This window comes from Megalopta genalis, chromosome 14 (genome assembly GCF_051020955.1).
Source record: "Megalopta genalis isolate 19385.01 chromosome 14, iyMegGena1_principal, whole genome shotgun sequence".
Taxonomy (NCBI): domain Eukaryota; kingdom Metazoa; phylum Arthropoda; class Insecta; order Hymenoptera; family Halictidae; genus Megalopta; species Megalopta genalis.
Genome location: NC_135026.1, coordinates 3372519 through 3386065, shown reverse-complemented (window position 1 = coordinate 3386065; position 13547 = coordinate 3372519). Strand labels below are relative to the sequence as shown.

Here is a 13547-nt window from a genome sequence, read left to right as displayed (position 1 = left end):
CAGACGGAGCCGGACTAACCGTGCACACATCTAATTTAATAACAGGTATTAAATCTCTCCACGTCCGTGCTATAACGTGAGCTTCTTTCTTCCTAATGTTATCGACGCGACGCGAAACATCCATCGCGTTAATCTGCTGGAAATTCTGATTGGCCGAGTTCCGTATTGACTCGGCATCGCGATCGTCGATATTCACGGTGTGATCCTCCTCGTCCGGAAACATTTGGGGCGTCAGACCGAATGATTTCTCCAATTGTGCGTACAGCTGACAGCGATTGTACACGTGCAATTCGAAGCCGTTCAACATCACTGACAGTCGGGTATCGGAATGTGAAAGATCTGGAAAAAGATCGGCAAGGTAAGTATAAACACATTTCTCTTTCTGTTTAAAATATAAATTAAACATTTTTTTTCTATGCAATTTTGTATTTTGCCGTGTGCAGTGTGTACCTTCGGATACGTCTTTGGGAACATAACTCCTCCACCATCTGAATATAAGCCATCCGTCTTGAACTCTGATACTATAATCTGTTGTAATATAAACTATATCTCTAAACATTATTTTTCCGCTTAACACGCTTAGAGTGAAAGACCCTGTATGATAACAAGAAGAGAAAACAATGTTGCGATTATTTTTACTTTACGGATACGAGAGATTCGTAGGAGAGAATCAGTCGATCCGGTCGGACGAAAGAAACTCGACGAGAGAAACTCCCGGAGTCCGAATTCCTTTTTCGCTTGGCGAGCGACTGATTTTCTTGGGATCAACTAATTTTAATCTATTTTTCCCGGGGGGCCCTGGGTGACTCTCTCTCTCTCTCTCTCTCTCTCTCTCTCTCTCTCTCTCTCCAGTCAATTATCGTATCATAAACACACACACGTGTGTCAGAGAAAAAACGCCGGTCCTCCTTCACGCCCTCAGCTCGGCGGATTTCTGATAAGAAGACACTTTAATATCGGCCCTTGGCTATCGGATGTCTTTCAACTGATTTCGAGAATTCCAAATAACCAAATCTTAATTTTAAAGTGTCTAAAAAACGTGGTCAGAAGAGACTGACCAAGGACCCACGTTCGAAATTTGTGGAACAAAATGAGTCCTTGATTGATCGGTCGGCGGCTGGGATTTGAAACTCGAGTCCCCTCCCGCTTGCTAGACGGCTGCTTTAACCACCTAAGCTATCGCGACCGACTGACCACTTCTTCTCTCCTCATCCTTATAACGCATTACTTCGTTTCTTTTAACACGGTTTCGATGCTACGCGAAACGAATCTCTCGTAATATATGTATGGTTGGGTGTCGACTGTACATGAAACAGTATTTTCTGTATATTTCGATTCTTACCTACTTTAACGTATCCGTCTCTAATAACAAATCGATTCAATAATTTTGTCAATATGTAACCGATCACTCTGCTATTGTAATAAGCTATATAAATGATCCAGGATGTGGCGGATACCAGCGAGCAAAGTAAATATATAAAACTACTGTCCATCTTAAGGTCATCGAGGATGACATGGTCGGAATAATTCCAGAATGCTGGTTCAATTCCGGAAAGAGATGGAACGGTAGCGTTATACAGCTCGTTCTCCTCCATGATCGATGTGTTTTCTTGCATTTACGAAATCAAGAGCCGTTTCTCATTTTGGTTGTTAAACACTGAAAAAAACGCAAAGAAAATTATACCCATTAAAACAGCGTAAAAATAACCGTTGGCCTATATTTCGAGAACAATTCGCTATCGTCGAAGCCACGGAAATCGGAGCGAGATTTATTATCTACGTTCGTGGAAGACTCCGAAACAGAGAAGCAAAAGTTTGTAAACATAACCTAAACGGTGGACTGTAATTAACGATGATCCTTACAATTTACCAAACAGTTGCGTTAAATATTGTACTGGATCCGTTGATTTTTATCTTTCGTCACCGATACGATCGAGATTCAATGAAACATGTTATCTGTTGCACAACGATGAACATTGCAAGCAATTATTATCGATGGACACGGTCACGTTAATTTTTCCCAGCATTGCGATAGAACAACCACGGTACATTATGTATTCCCCTGGCATTCAATGACATTTAAATCGTCTTATCAGCTTATCAGCAAATGCAAAGTACACACGCGTGCACACACACACATACACAGAGAGCATTCTTATCAAAATGCACTTAAAAGAAAAAAGAAGAAAATATTATACCAGCAAATGTCAAGTGAAACTAACGTGATCGGCCAATTTACCTGTATTTGATGCTTATATAAGAATTGCATTCAATTTTTGTTGTGTCACTCATGGTTTAGTATTTATTAGTATATCAGTTTTAATAGATGTCATAGAACTGTCATCGATGGACAGTAATACACATAACCGCTCCATAGTTGACTACTGACATTGACTACGAACGAAATCATGAGGCTCGATCTATCATTGTAAAGGTCCTCACACACGACCACATCGTCCCACATACACATTACCAAACTTGGCCCCAACGAACCGAAGATTTGCTCTCACGAATCGCAAGTTCGGCGGAAGAACTGATTAAGATCATAAATAATATCAAGAAAATGTTTATTATTCTTTAAGTTTGACAGCATTGAATCGACTAATCAGCATAAAACAATCCCCCCCCCCTGCGACTCCTTGGCAAGCTGGCCCAAAGTTGTCCAGAATTTGCATAATATTTGCTGCTGCATTCATGGACCTAAAGGACTGTGCATTCGGGTGAGGGAGGTCAAGATCTTGGTCAATGTTATTTTAGACCAATATCCAGTAAGAGTTTAATGAGGCTGAGACAATTACGAGGGCGGGAATTCACATCTCGGCCATATTCCGCTGGTGCTGCCGACTGTTGTCGAATTGTGAAACTGCACGTTTGAATTAAATTTCAACATAGACACGAATATGTACGTATTTGAATTTCGTGTAATTATCCTATTTTCTTTTTGTATGCATCTGATCATATTTCACGCGAACCTGGTTTAGCACACAGAAATATCAGTGATTTTTATGAATCTTTCCCTCGATAATTATAAGTTGCACATTTTCAAATAAATTTTAGGACAGCAGAAAAAACTTTTTATTGACAATACAGTCTCTTTAATATTCTACAATTGCCATGCAATAGGAATACAATAAATACTGCTTAATTGATGAAAATAGACAATTTTCAAAATTGTCCATTTTATGCACAATCTGAGTATCAGTTAGGGGGAGATTTTACTGCATTCGGTATTTCAGCAGTCATAAATAGTAATAGTACGTTATTATTCACATTAAGTAACACCGAATTACATTAACTTATACGTTAGGGTTACACAGCTGACATTTAATATTCAAAATCTCGTTTGGCAACTGCTCTTAAATATCCTTCAAAAATTTTTGCTTCCTTATAATCGTGAATTTTTTTTTATAATTATGAATAAAGGTTTCTGATGTATCTATTTCTAAAAGGGATAAATTCTGATTTATTTCACTTCTTTCTCGCCTTATTGATTTATTCGAACTCTTGATTTTTTTGGTCGACCTTTTGATAATTTAGATACATTAACTTATTCATCTAAACTTTTTATAGAAAATGTTTCCATCCGGAATTCTTCTTCGAAAACATTGTTTTATTGTCGTACGAAGATCTGTTTTTACTTTTAATTTTGGATTGTAAATTCCAGCAGGGTTAATACTAAATAATCTCCAGACTTCTTCTCATATTCAACATCACACTTTCCAGCTTTCACTAACGCTGATATTTTCTATATATAAATAAAAACTTTTCTATATATACATAAAACTATTAAATAAAAACTTATACGTAAAAATACCACTCTTATAACTCGTATATAAATACCACACTATGTGTGTGGACTTGATCAAACGTATTTTTAAATAATTCGCTGCAGTAAAATCACATCTTGCAAATGGTTGAAGGGAAATGTAATGCTTTGTAGGCGGGTGAGGAGGGGAATGGGACAATAATACTATATTAACAGTTGAATTGTGACGTCTGCATCATTAGCTACAAATACATGTTTTTGTATGTACCCAGTCGGCCAAGTCTGCTTCAACCAAGTACATGTAAAATGCTTGGTAGTGTACTTTGCAAGGAAATTTATGCAAATTTGACGCCAAGTCACCGCTGAAAGGAGACTGTTCGGTATTTGACACCAGAAGCATGGCGTTGTCTAGTCAATGACAAATCTTTGTGGAATCTTGTAGTGAAACATTCTTTTTTTCACTTTTTGTTTATATGTGGAGATGCTTCCACTTGAACTGATTTGTCATTTGTTCATAAACATTCCTGCAATTACAACGAAAGAATACATATTAGTAACGTAGAACTTATCGATTGATATGAAAATATGCATGGAGTACAAGAGAAACTTACTCATTCAGTTCTTACAGTTCTTCTTCTTCTTCTTCATCTTCTTCTTCTGGAACCTCTATCTGCAAACACAAAATAACCAATTTCAAAATATTATATAAGGCAAAAATGTATTAATGTAACAAATTGCGTTTAGAATGGACCCATACGTACATAAGGTACAGCATGTGGTTTCAGTCTTACGCATGACAGAGAGGTTCTATCAAAATCACTGTCCTTGAAATGAACAGAACAAACAACGACTTTTTTAACTATGATTACATTATCGAGCATCAAATTATGCAGCCACAATTGGCGTCTTTCAGGATCTTTTGGAAGCCTAATGATTCAATTATAAAATGAATTTGATTACTGGTCATTTGGGTTTAAAATACCTATACTTACGAATGGAAAGTAATATTGAATGCTTCCTCTAGCAATCTTTGTCTACGAGTCTTGTCAGAAGATTTATTTCTGCACCCCTTTACCATACACGTCGGCATTTCTAATTCTAGTTTTTGACCAGCTCACCAATTATTTAAGTTCTTATAGAAATACTTATATTTTTGTATATATTACTTATTCTTTTTATATATTGAATAATACTTACATAATGAAAATCAGTATAAATGTATGCTGTAAAGATAATAAAACTACAAAGCACAAAAGGATACACTGGATACAATAGGGTCCCTAAACAAGCGTCCTGGCCATGCGATGAAATAGCGGCAATTTCATGCAGAAGCATGAGTAGCATGCAACGAAATTGTAATCGGAATTTGACGACAGAGAGCAGCACCAGAGCACCAACAGTATACTATAGCAAAAATATTGACCACGCCTCTTGCAGCTGCTACAGGCTGAGACTGAGACCTGAGAGTGCTGCCATTGGCTATTGCATTTGGAATCCATTGGCATCATCCAATTACATTTATGATATTTTCTACCAGTCCCTCAACACACGTTCTAGCCCACCACCGGTTCCTTAGACCATAAGTTCAATACATAGCACGTTTTCATGATTCCGCTAAGCTAGTTGTAGATGCTGCACAAAGCTGGGTTGATGTGAACAACGTTTTCGTAGATTAATTTAGAATGCAATTGTAATTGTTTATGTTGAATTTTGATAGGGAATTAACATACACGATTACGTGACAAAATGTTACAGTCTGTTCTGAAATCTGTATTTGGCTATGATGATTTCAAAAGCGACATTCAAAAACGAGCAACCACTGCTGTTTACAAAGGTTGAATCTTTGTTTATTATAAAATACATTCTCTGTTTTGTTTATGTTACACATTTAAATGTTAAGCAGTTCTCTGTGGTTAAACGATCATATGTCTTCAGGTAAAGACGATGTCTTTGTGTGTATGCCAACTGGTGGTGGTAAATCACTGTGTTTCCAATTACCAGCAGTAATGAAGGAGAATAAAGTAACAATTGTTTTCTCGCCGCTGTTGGCTCTTATGAAGGTATACAATGAATGAAATAAGAGGTTGATAGCACAGAATGCGTTATGTAATATGAATTTTCTGTTACAGAATCAGATAGATTTTCTAGTTAGTAAAAAGATCAATGCAAGCTCATTAAATTCAACTACATCGACCAAAGAAAGGAATGTAATTATTAAAGATATATCATCTAATTCACCGAAAACTAAATTGTTATATGTTACACCCGAAATGGGAGCACAGCAACACTTTCAAGTCGGTTTCTTCTATCTTTCTGTATTAAAAACAAAGCCATACAGTCAAAGAATATGTTCAAATAATTATTGATGATTGTTTATAGGATATGGTGGTGAAACTGAGAAAATCTAAATCACTGGCCTATTTTGTCATTGATGAAGCTCATTGTTTAAGTCAATGGGGTCACGATTTTAGACCCAGTTACAGGCAGTTGGGCACATTTAAAAAATTGTGCCCCAATATTCCTATTATCGCGTTAACAGCTACTGCTGCAAAAGAGGTACAATTCCCCGAGCTAACCTTAACTATTGTTCACTGTAATACGTGTTAATTACAGGTGAAAGATGATATACTTCAAAGCTTGAACATGAAGAATCCCCAGATATTCTCAGTGCCTGTGTTTCGACCTAATCTCTACTACGATGTGTGGTTTTTGGAAAGCTTGGACAAACCGTTCGACCACCTGAAAAGTTTTATTTTGAAGGCTCTTGGTACGCAGGATCCATCCACTTCGAAAGTAAGCTAGACAGGCGAACAGTATACGTACACGTGTTTTCTATGAATCTACAGAAAGAATGATTTTAGGTAAAGAGAAATTGTGGCATTATATATTGTAGAAAGAAAGAAGCAACCGAAGTGATTGCACATAAACTGTCTAATTCTGGCATATCCACTCTAGCATATCATGCTGGTATGTATATTTATATACTTATATACATATATACTTATATATACTTATGTGTACTATTTGGTAGTATAAACGAAATTTTGTAATTAATATCTTGCCAGCAAAACAAGTGATTCTAAAACGGTTGTAGGTTTAAAGAATTCGGAGCGTAACGAAGCTCAAAATAAATGGACATCCGGCGAAGTGCCTGTAATCGCAGCAACCTGCAGTTTCGGCATGGGCGTAGACAAAGGGTCTGTCAGGTAAATAAATAATAATATAAAATAAATAATAACATAAAACAAGAATAATAACAAGAACAACGATATAAAATAAAAATAATATAAAAGCTGTTTCGTAATTTCTGTCGTAGGTTCGTCGTGCATTGGACAGTCCCCCAGAATATAGCAGCGTACTATCAAGAATCTGGCAGAGCGGGCAGAGATGGGAAACCGGCGTTCTGCAGAGTTTATTTCAGTAACGAAGAATACGGGCCGATCGCGTTTCTTATCAAAGAGGAAATCACGCAGAAGAACACCGACCTGGTGAAACTGAGATGGAAAAATTTCGAGAAAACCGTTTCCTATTGTCTCGAAGTGAAGTAAGAATCGCGACTCATAAAACTTATAAATCATGACTTATTTCGATCGTAAATACATAATTGACGTTCCGCTTCATCGATGAAACTGTGTAAAACAGATGTAGACACGCGGTCTTCTCGAAATATTTCGGCGACAGTCCGCCGCCGTGCAAAAACAGATGCGACGTTTGCGAAAACAAGGACGCCGTTCAAGCGAAGGTTTCGCAATTCGAGATGGCACAGACCAGACGAAAGAGCAGCTGCGCCAGCCGTTTGGACGGTATTGCTTTACCGAAGTACGATGTGTAAGTAGCGTGCGACTGCGCGACTATAATAACTGCGCATGCTTGTTGGTTGTGATTATTTGTATTTGTATACGTGATTGTATGTATATGATCGTTTGAATATTTATAGGGAAGAGGAAGGCAAAGGAAGAGAAATTTCGCGAGACCAATTGTTAGCCGAGAGCAGACGCGAGACGAAGGAACTGTTTGAGAAACAGTTCGCTATCCGAAGAATTAAAAAAGAAAAAGAGGTGAGAGGGATGATGTATTCGTTTGTTAATTTTATTACTGTTTTTATGCTATTTTATTACTATTATTATGCATTATTTTTATACTATTTTATTGCTATTTTTATGCTACTTTATTGCTCTTATTTTGTTGCTATTTTATACTATTTTATTACTATTTTTATGCTACTTTATTGCTATTATTTTGTTACTATTTTTATGCTATTTTATTGCTAGTATTTTTATGCTACTTTATTGCTATTATTTTATTAGTATTTTTGTACTATTTTTATGCTATTTTATTATTATTTTCATACTATTTTATTGCTCTTATTTTATTACTATTTTTATACTATTTCATTGATATTATTTCATTTCTATTTCTATACCATTTTATTACTATTTTTATAGTATTTCATTGCTATCATTTTATTACTATTTTTACACGATCCCAAGGTAAAAACGCAAGATCTCGAAGGCGTTCACGTGTGCGCGGCCGAGAGCACCGACGTAAAAATCAAAGGACTGACCGTTCAACTCCGGGAGTATTATTACGTTCAGCTAAAATCAGCGTTGGCGGACAATTACGAGAAAATGTCCGCTGCGATGAACAGACGGCTGCGAGAGAAAGACTTCCACGATATAGCGTATGATCTCGAGTACAAAGGGCTGTGCAACACCATAGTCGCGAACAAATACAAGTTCAACATGTCGAAACTGGTATGTAATTCAATAATATGTCCACGTATTTCCATAAAAAAAAAAAGAACGTACGAATCTCCACATAATTATAATTTACTTAACGTGTTTCATTGCGTTGCGCGGCTGAAGATATCGTCCGTGCGAAAGTGCACCGCCGCAAATACCCTGCACGAGCATCTGCTCGGCTACAAATCGTGTCACGAGCGATCCGCGAGCTCGGAGCGTTCCGACGAGCGAGTAGAATGTAGCGGCAGCTTAGACGACGGAGCGGAGAACGCCGCAGACAAACGTTTCGATAAATGTGCTCGTGTTCCATCGGAAGAGCCGAGCGCCGCAAGCAAGAATATTTTGTACCCTACGTTTAAGACCGCCTTAGAGATGAAAAAGGACGCGAGCGTCGTCGCGAAAGTGTCGTCCAGTAATAGCAAAAAATATTTATTTACCGCGAATTTCCTGAAAGACGACGACGATAATGAAAATGGCGCCGAGGACGTTAAAAGTAACGGGACGAAAGCGAGTAAAAATCCTGTTTGTCGCAGCGAGAGCACGGACGTTGAAACCGTTGAGGGAAGCAAGAACGCGGACGCTCGAACATTCAACGGTTTCACGTGCGCTAGGAAGCTCCACGAGGAGAGCAAGGTCCAGGAGAACAGAGTTCAGGAGAAAAAGTCACGGAGGTGTTCGCAGGACGCGAGGAAAGAATCGAGGAACAGAAAAGCGCCGCGAGTGGCTGACAGCGTCTACGAGCAGATCTTAAAATTCGCCAGATCGTCGTCGAATAGCGAGCCGACAGCGGACGCAGATTGCAACGAGTCGACCGCGACGAACGAAAAGACCAGCGACGACGCGACGAGATCAAGCTTTCATAAAAGGCGGAAAAATGCGGACTCGTTCGAGAACGTCGTGGACGGTCGATCGAGCAAAAGAGCGAAGGGCGACGATGAGACGAATATCGCTGCGAACGAGGGAAAAGGCGAAGCGGTCAAAAACGGCGGTGATTTATTGGGGACGAGAGACAAACCGGAGAAGGTGAGCGATTTGACGGACGAGAGTTCGGATAGGAGAAGGTCGACCCGCGATGAGAAACGTCAGAAGTCGAGCCGTGCGAGACACACGTCCAAAAAGGATAAAGTTATGGTGCCCGCTGATAAGGCGATGCAATTCAAAACTGCGGAGATCCTGAAGTCGTACTTGATGAAATATTATCCATCCGAGCGTATCCCGGACAGGACGACGTTTTCGAAAACTTGCCGAGAAATGCATTACACGTTGCTGACGCAGAAAATATTGGGTAAGAGACGAGATTTTGGTGAGTGGAAAGGAAATGTTGCAACGAGAATTGTTTTTAGATGAAGCGGGGATACATCGTTTTGTTAAAAAGTCTATGTCTCAGGATTGAGCGTCGACATAGGATTGTACATACTGGAGTCACAGCGGATACTGGGCAACAAATTCATTATTTATGTATTGCATTTATACCATAGAGTGCGTAAATATTTGTCTGTATATACGCGACCGATGTCCATTAATTATACAATCTTGATGGAATAAATCGTGCAGCAACATACGAATCTTCAAGAATGCGTCGATTTTGTGCTATAGTTTACCGGGATTTGGGAAAATCTCAGATGATTTGATAGGAAATAGTTAACACTCTAAAATATTTACTGAAGTAAATACTGTTTGGAAATACAATTTTATTCAATGCTTGAAGGAAATACTATTTGGAGATTTAATTTTATTTAATGCTTGGATGAAATACTATTTGGAGATACAATTTCATTCAATGGTTGAATGAAATACTATTTGGGGATACAATTTTATTTAATGCTCGAATGGAATACTATTTGGAGATACAATTTCATTCAATGCTTGAATTGAATACTATTTGGAGACACACTTTCATTTAATACTTGAATTGAATACTATTTGGAAACACAGTTTCATTTAATGCTCGAATGAAATACTATTTGGAAATACAATTCCATTTAATGCTTGAATTGAATACTATTTGGAGATACAATTCATTTAATGCTTGAATGAAATACTATTTGGAGATACAATTCTATTTAATACTTGAATGAAATACTATTTGGAGATACAATTTTATTTAATGCTTGAACTGAATACTATTTGTGGAGATACAATTCTATTTAATACTTGAATAAAATACTATTTAGAGATACTGTTTCATTTAATGCTTGAATTGAATACTATTTGAAGATACAATTCTATTTAATATTTGAATGGAATACTATTTGGAAATACAATTTTATTTAATACTCGAATGAAATACTATTTGGAGATACTATTTCATTTAATGCTTGAATGAGATACTATTTGAAGATACAATTTCATTTAATGCTTGAATGGAATACTATTTGGAAATACAATTTCATTTAATGCTTGGATGAAATACTATTTGGAGATGCAATTTTATTTAATACTTAAATGAAATACTATTTGGAGAGTGTGCAAAATCAGGAGAAAATTATCACTGACATTTCGATTCAAGTATAGAAAATAATCAAATGAAAATAAAAACTCGCTATCTTCTATTCGAATAGATATTTCTTGCAAATATTTCTCAACGCAGGTGTTCTACGTTTATATGCATTTCTTGCATTGTGTTGCAGTAGTATATGATACCATAAAAAGCTAAAGAAACAAATACCTCTTATTTGGAATACTATTAGTTGCAACACCATTATTCTAAATATCGTTCCATGAAATATTACTATTCGATGAAATGCTATTTTCCTATATTTCAATGAGATACTTATTTCACAATACGTACTATTCTCATGTGCAACTACGTAAATGAGAAAATAAATATATTTATAGTACATACTATCTACCACTTCATATTTACTATTCTTCCCCAGCCCTTCGATATTTCTTGAGAAGTGGAGGGGCAGGAGGGTGTGAATGTTCACAACAGCAACAGCGGTATCAACATATATAAATTTTTATTAAAAATATCGTTTGAGCAATTATTCATAAATTATTCGTATCATTGATATTATCACTGGCAAGCATTACAATGTTCGTGAACGGCGAGAGCACCGAGTAACGATTGATATTTTATTACAAGATGTTATCAATGGTACCACCAGAGGACCGTTCCAAAAAAAAGAACACAAGACAAAACACCGTTAACCAATGTTACTAAAAACACTTGGACAATACGGCCCGTGTTGTAAGCATCGTTTCGCGCCTAAAAAAATACTGTTTCCTTAATTGATCCACGATAACTACAAATTGCAGGCAAGATCGTTATTTCAAAAGTATCTACATACGCATGCATTTAATAGCACTACTTAAAAAAAAAGAAAGCTTTAATTACGCTAAGATCCTGTTATTTTCGTTCGCAGATATAGCTGAATTACAATCGAACGACCGTACCGTTGTTATTAATTTTTTCTCAAGCTGCTGTTAAACTATAGGTTCGCTTCCAATGTTAACAATCAATATCGATTAATCTCGCGTCTGTTAGTAACAATGTATGACGATTTCCGTGCACGTGCAACAAGACAATGCTCCTCCATGAAAAGTTACAAAATGTTCCTCTATAAATAATACTTTTGAACACTTGTCGTTCAAGGATACACGGTTGCGGTCACAGCTAAAGTGGTCCCTCGTCTAGCTTCGTTGCTCTAACTGTACCCACACAAGCGAATAATCTACACAAAATGGAGAACTAACGGCTAACTGATGCGCTGGAATAACAAACGGTGCAATCCCAGACGGGCAATTGTTCGCATTCGAACCATAAACGACGACGCAAACCGTAATCTCCCGTCCGCATTTTTAACCAACGCGATCGTTCAACGACATCCAAAACCACTTAATCACTAATCGGCCAGTCTATAATAGTATCAGTCTTAATATCATTTCGTTTCCCGTGTACACGCAATTCCTTCCGAACGCCGCGACGAATTCTCGAGGAAGCCGAACAAACACCCAGTTTTCGTTGAAAACGGACACCGGATAGACTGATTGAATACACGGAAAAATAGACGTCGGTATCTAATGCATAATAATTCACGCTCTGCAGAATCAAGAAACACGTCGCGGATTTGCACCGTTTGCGTCGACGTGCGCGCCGCGCGATAGAAAAATATAAAAACACGAACGACGCTGCAGGGGGTAACAGCGCCGCGAAATCGCGTACGACACTCGAACCGAACCCTTCCGCGATTTTAAGAAACTGTGTACCGGACACTTGGAGCGCTGCTCGACGCAGAGAGATCCGCCGAACGATGACTACCGACCTATACGGACGATCGATTAATCGGAATTAAGCGGCGCGCGACGCTAGGGTCGCGAGCGCCACGCCTCCTGACCATGCACGCGCGTCTGCGGCGCTCCGCGGTGACTGCGTGGAGGGGAAGACGCGCGACGAGAACCAGGAGGTCTGGCCCGCGCAACGAGAACCGGGAGGCGTGGCCGACGCGACGAGAGCCAAGAGGCGTGGCCCACGAATGCTCGAGAGGCGTGGCCCTCGCAACGAGAGTCAAGAGGCGTGGCCTGCGCGATGCTCGCGTTGCGTGCCTGTTAATTCCGAGCTCCGGCCTAACGTATGAACCCGGACTCCGGCCCGTTGAAATTCGAAGCGATTCGAAACGTTCTGTCAGATATAGCGTAGGAACTGGTCCACGCAGGAAATAGCCTCTTCCCGGGCCGAGAATCGTCTGTCACAGATCACACCATCTCTTCTTTCAGGTTCGACAATTCCGACGCGATGGTTCCGTTCGAGTCCTTGGCTTCCATCAGGGAGCTGTACTGTATGTCCATCTCGCTCTTGCACGAGAGCCGCCTGTTCGTGATGTATTTCAGATTCTGATTCTTCATGTCGGACAGCTGCGGCAACAACGATCCCCTTGCCTGCTGCAAGACGATCTTGTAAATCGAGACGAAGATGGCCGTGCCACCGCCGAGCAGCAGCGTGTACATCGCCACGGTTGCCATGATCGGCAACGCGACCAGGTAGAACCAGAAGCGAATTACCATCGACATCGGCAACCCGTACATACCCTGTTGAA

At 38.8% G+C, this 13547-nt stretch overlaps 4 protein-coding genes and 1 long non-coding RNA gene across 25 annotated transcripts in view; 2 read left to right on the top strand and 3 right to left on the bottom strand.

The window, feature by feature from the left end:
• Positions 1-2540, bottom strand: part of tweek (transmembrane protein KIAA1109 homolog tweek) — a 30234-nt gene extending 27694 nt beyond the window's left edge. For 12 of the 19 annotated variants that reach the window (XM_076526392.1, XM_033479426.2, XM_076526383.1 and 9 more), the window contains exons 1-4: positions 2240-2539; positions 1343-1657; positions 451-594; positions 20-339 (exon numbers count right to left, since the gene is read on the bottom strand). In XM_076526392.1, coding sequence (XP_076382507.1) covers positions 20-339; positions 451-594; positions 1343-1616 — 738 coding nt within the window. In that variant the 5' untranslated portion in view covers positions 1617-1657; positions 2240-2539. Of the gene's footprint in view, positions 1-19; positions 340-450; positions 595-1342; positions 1658-1863; positions 2159-2239 lie in introns of those variants that run through there. The other 7 variants (XM_033479435.2, XM_076526386.1, XM_076526394.1 and 4 more) reach the window with 3 other exon arrangements.
• LOC117225723 (uncharacterized) lies at positions 268-2899 on the top strand. Its single transcript, XR_004491583.2, has 2 exons — positions 268-358; positions 444-2899. It is a non-coding gene; the product is annotated as an uncharacterized LOC117225723 (long non-coding RNA).
• Positions 2900-3047: 148 nt separating this feature from the next.
• LOC117225722 (THAP domain-containing protein 2-like) lies at positions 3048-5210 on the bottom strand. 2 transcript variants are annotated; one of them, XM_076526404.1, is made up of 5 exons: positions 4964-5210; positions 4759-4864; positions 4528-4693; positions 4378-4436; positions 3048-4290 (listed from the first exon to the last, which is right to left on the bottom strand). In XM_076526404.1, the coding sequence occupies exons 2-4, from the start codon at positions 4854-4856 to the stop codon at positions 4389-4391; spliced, it is 312 nt and encodes a 103-aa protein (XP_076382519.1). In that variant the 5' UTR covers positions 4857-4864; positions 4964-5210; the 3' UTR covers positions 3048-4290; positions 4378-4388. The 2 variants fall into 2 exon arrangements, with proteins under 2 accessions (XP_076382519.1, XP_076382518.1); XM_076526403.1 differs by having other exon boundaries at positions 4759-5210.
• A 157-nt stretch (positions 5211-5367) lies between these two features.
• LOC117225718 (ATP-dependent DNA helicase Q5) lies at positions 5368-11355 on the top strand. The gene is made up of 13 exons (XM_033479441.2): positions 5368-5600; positions 5702-5826; positions 5896-6060; positions 6146-6322; positions 6380-6559; positions 6628-6733; positions 6861-6972; positions 7083-7310; positions 7409-7594; positions 7704-7824; positions 8257-8520; positions 8632-9793; positions 9852-11355. The coding sequence occupies exons 1-13, from the start codon at positions 5513-5515 to the stop codon at positions 9899-9901; spliced, it is 2964 nt and encodes a 987-aa protein (XP_033335332.2). The 5' UTR covers positions 5368-5512; the 3' UTR covers positions 9902-11355.
• Positions 11356-11454: 99 nt separating this feature from the next.
• The window catches only part of LOC117225719 (scavenger receptor class B member 1), a 53175-nt gene continuing 51082 nt past the window's right edge, over positions 11455-13547 (bottom strand). For both annotated transcript variants that reach the window (XM_033479443.2, XM_033479442.2), the window contains exon 8: positions 11455-13539. In XM_033479443.2, coding sequence (XP_033335334.2) covers positions 13207-13539 — 333 coding nt within the window. In that variant the 3' untranslated portion in view covers positions 11455-13206. The remainder of the gene's footprint in view (positions 13540-13547) is intronic.

What these genes read in the sequence shown, in the direction of transcription:
- LOC117225722 (XM_076526403.1), bottom strand. Translation starts at nt 4,856, where the DNA reads ATGCCGACGTGTATGGTAAAGGGGTGCAGAAATAAATCTTCTGACAAG. An exon ending in TTCAATATTACTTTCCATTC is followed by an intron (nt 4,694 to 4,758) that starts GTAAGTATAGGT and finishes TTGAATCATTAG; the next exon opens with GCTTCCAAAAGATCCTGAAA. An exon ending in AACCACATGCTGTACCTTAT is followed by an intron (nt 4,437 to 4,527) that starts GTACGTATGGGT and finishes TTGTGTTTGCAG; the next exon opens with ATAGAGGTTCCAGAAGAAGA.
- LOC117225718 (XM_033479441.2), top strand. Translation starts at nt 5,513, where the DNA reads ATGTTACAGTCTGTTCTGAAATCTGTATTTGGCTATGATGATTTCAAA. An exon ending in AACCACTGCTGTTTACAAAG is followed by an intron (nt 5,601 to 5,701) that starts GTTGAATCTTTG and finishes ATATGTCTTCAG; the next exon opens with GTAAAGACGATGTCTTTGTG. An exon ending in AGGATCCATCCACTTCGAAA is followed by an intron (nt 6,560 to 6,627) that starts GTAAGCTAGACA and finishes GAATGATTTTAG; the next exon opens with GTAAAGAGAAATTGTGGCAT.